The following is a 2,666-nucleotide window of genomic DNA, read 5'->3' on the forward strand; positions in this document are numbered from 1 at the left end:
CCCCCTCTTCACCCCTATACATGTTTGTTACGATGGTATATTGACATTGACATATCATTTCATACACTCTTACATCCCCACTTTAAAACCTGCACGTCATTGTGACATTTTTTAAGTGCATCATCCTCCTGCTCCACCTCTTCATAAATACATCACGAAATAATTTTCATTTTCCTCAGTCAGACATGAAAAGGTATTGGGACACATGCCTGACCACATAGATTTTCTCTTCTCCAGGTACTTTGGTTCCTTCTACATTAAGACACAACCCACACCCACCCCGTGCACAAACATCCCAACCAATAAGACTGTTTCATATTACCGCATCTACAAGAGTGAATGATTTAAGTTGAAATAAATTGTTTCATAATTGTTGTAAAATAGAATTTATATCATAATATAAACTCATTACAACATCATCTATGTATCAAAACATATTGATTATTTACAAGTAATCAGACTCCAGGACCACCATTATCATTATCATAGTTATCATCATCGCCGTCCGACATCATCATCATCAGTAATACATACACTGGCTTACAGAACAAAGCACACAAAAATCATGAAAAGTCCATACACTGACTACTACAAGACACTTCACACAAAATCATGGCCAATGTATACACATTATTACAAAAGCATTTCACGCAGATACATTTAAATAAAACACACATAGCCATGCCTATGCACTTTTACTCACACACACACACCAACACAATGACATAAACCCTATCTCCCAAAAATCTATTATTCTTTTAATCACTATAGTACATGTATATATATATTGTATGTTGAGAAGGCAGGACACAAAAGAGAAAAAGGAAGAAAGATGTGCAAGCATTCTATATAATATTAATGGATTCAGGGGATTACCAAAATTAACTATATATATAAAAGAGAGATGGATGCCAATATATGTCTACACAATATTTTATAGTATTCATATTTGAAGATCAACAAAATATATCAGCAGGATACCAGGATATTTTGATAGTCATAATTCATAAACCAAGCACCTCTTTAATTTTACATCATGTACAAACTAAAAGTGCTACTTACACAAGCTCTTTCTGCTGCACCCATTTCCCCCAGTATCATACGAGTATATGCACAGCAGTTAACCTTTGCATATTATAGCACTCACTTATCTTTATTAGGTATTTGCAGTACTACATCATCATTGATTTTAAAACTTGTTGAATTGAAAAGGGGTTCAATAAAGATTCAAAATTTGAAAAAAAGAACAATTTTACTCAGCATTTCCATAGAAAATGTACTTAAATGTTCTCTTCTACTTTCTAACAAAATATGTATACATGTATTGAGGATTGTACAAAATACTCACTTTCAAAAGAATTTTTGTTAGCACATTAATTAAATCTTTGCTTAAAAGCAATCCAGGTAATATTTGTCAACAACCTGAAGCACTTTACTTTCTAATTTTGCGGTATTGCATGAATTACCTGTCTATTTCCATCGGAGGGGCTCTGAAATTGGTCACTCAATGCAACAAATACTGACATTGAATGTGGGGTGTTTTTTCTTTTAAATTAGCATCCTCAACATTATCACTGTAAATGTTACAAGTAGTGGTGATACTTGCATCAGCAGGATGAAGACCTATTAGCCTATATTATAAAGGTAAATTTGGAGTCAATATGTAAAAGGTTATAAAATGGTATATTCAGCATTACATTTTCATCCGTGCACCATGTAGAAATCTATACAATACTGCATTGTATAAAGATGATAATGATAAAACTATTCTTTGAAAATTCACAACTGACATGACATGTTAATAAATTATTCACATGAACGGCAACACATCTTTCGGATTCCAGCCGGTCCTCTCGTCTAGCCAACTGTTTGCATCAAGAGGCCATTGGATTTCTAATTCCCAATACCCAGTATGCTGAAGTTAAGGCATGTTATGAAAAAGGCAAGCAAAACTCTAAATTGGGATGATTTGGGGCCAAACATAATCAGGAGAAGCATATATCGATTTTTTCATGGTACAAATATCTCAGTTGTGGAAGAAGTAGTAAGGCTCAGGTATTACACCGAGAGAGCAACGCTGCTTACCAAGTCAGATGGATGGTGAGCAGGAATATGGATGGCACCACCAAATCGTCGGATCCAAACGACCATCTGCGTCGGAACACCACAATTCCAGGCATTTTCACTCGACGTAAAATATCCTTTCATTAGGTTACATTCCGCTCACTATTTAAGTCATTTCCATTGCTGTTTTGAAAATCAACACCGGTATTTCCTCGTTTCCAACCCATGTGTAAGCTGCTTTCTGTTCTCACACACTTTCTTTACAGACGACGCATTTGCTCCAATACACCGAGAGTTAGCGCGAGAAAGCACGAGACTTTGATTACGGAAATGCGATTGGATGGAAATCGACTTCTGACAGCAAAGTCCGTCCAGCATCCCGATCGGTTTGTTTAAGTGAACTTCGACCGATCTGCTAGCTAAATGTATTTCAGAAATTATGGCAACGCTGTTCACTTCATTATACATGAATACAAACAGACGTAGCAGATCTGTCCAATGACGTAAGTATGAAGGAATACACTCGAGTCTCAAGCAATATTGATACCGAGATTGCTTTCATGACAAGTTCAGTTCGGGTTGATAACACCCCCGCTCCCCCC

At 36.1% G+C, this 2,666-nt stretch overlaps 2 protein-coding genes across 5 annotated transcripts in view; one reads left to right on the top strand and one right to left on the bottom strand.

The window, feature by feature from the left end:
* LOC110451579 (sn1-specific diacylglycerol lipase alpha-like) overlaps positions 1-2,323 on the bottom strand; it is an 80,670-nt gene extending 78,347 nt beyond the window's left edge. For all 3 annotated transcript variants that reach the window (XM_021499683.1, XM_021499682.1, XM_021499681.1), the window contains exon 1: positions 2,086-2,323. In XM_021499683.1, the coding sequence (XP_021355358.1) occupies positions 2,086-2,180 (95 nt within the window). In that variant the 5' untranslated portion in view covers positions 2,181-2,323. The remainder of the gene's footprint in view (positions 1-2,085) is intronic.
* An 18-nt stretch (positions 2,324-2,341) lies between these two features.
* The window catches only part of LOC110451580 (exostosin-2-like), an 11,982-nt gene continuing 11,657 nt past the window's right edge, over positions 2,342-2,666 (top strand). For both annotated transcript variants that reach the window (XM_021499686.1, XM_021499685.1), the window contains exon 1: positions 2,342-2,567. The gene's annotated coding sequence lies outside the window, so the exon portion shown is untranslated. The remainder of the gene's footprint in view (positions 2,568-2,666) is intronic.

Source organism: Mizuhopecten yessoensis, unplaced genomic scaffold, assembly GCF_002113885.1.
Source record: "Mizuhopecten yessoensis strain PY_sf001 unplaced genomic scaffold, ASM211388v2 scaffold6135_1, whole genome shotgun sequence".
NCBI lineage: Eukaryota > Metazoa > Mollusca > Bivalvia > Pectinida > Pectinidae > Mizuhopecten > Mizuhopecten yessoensis.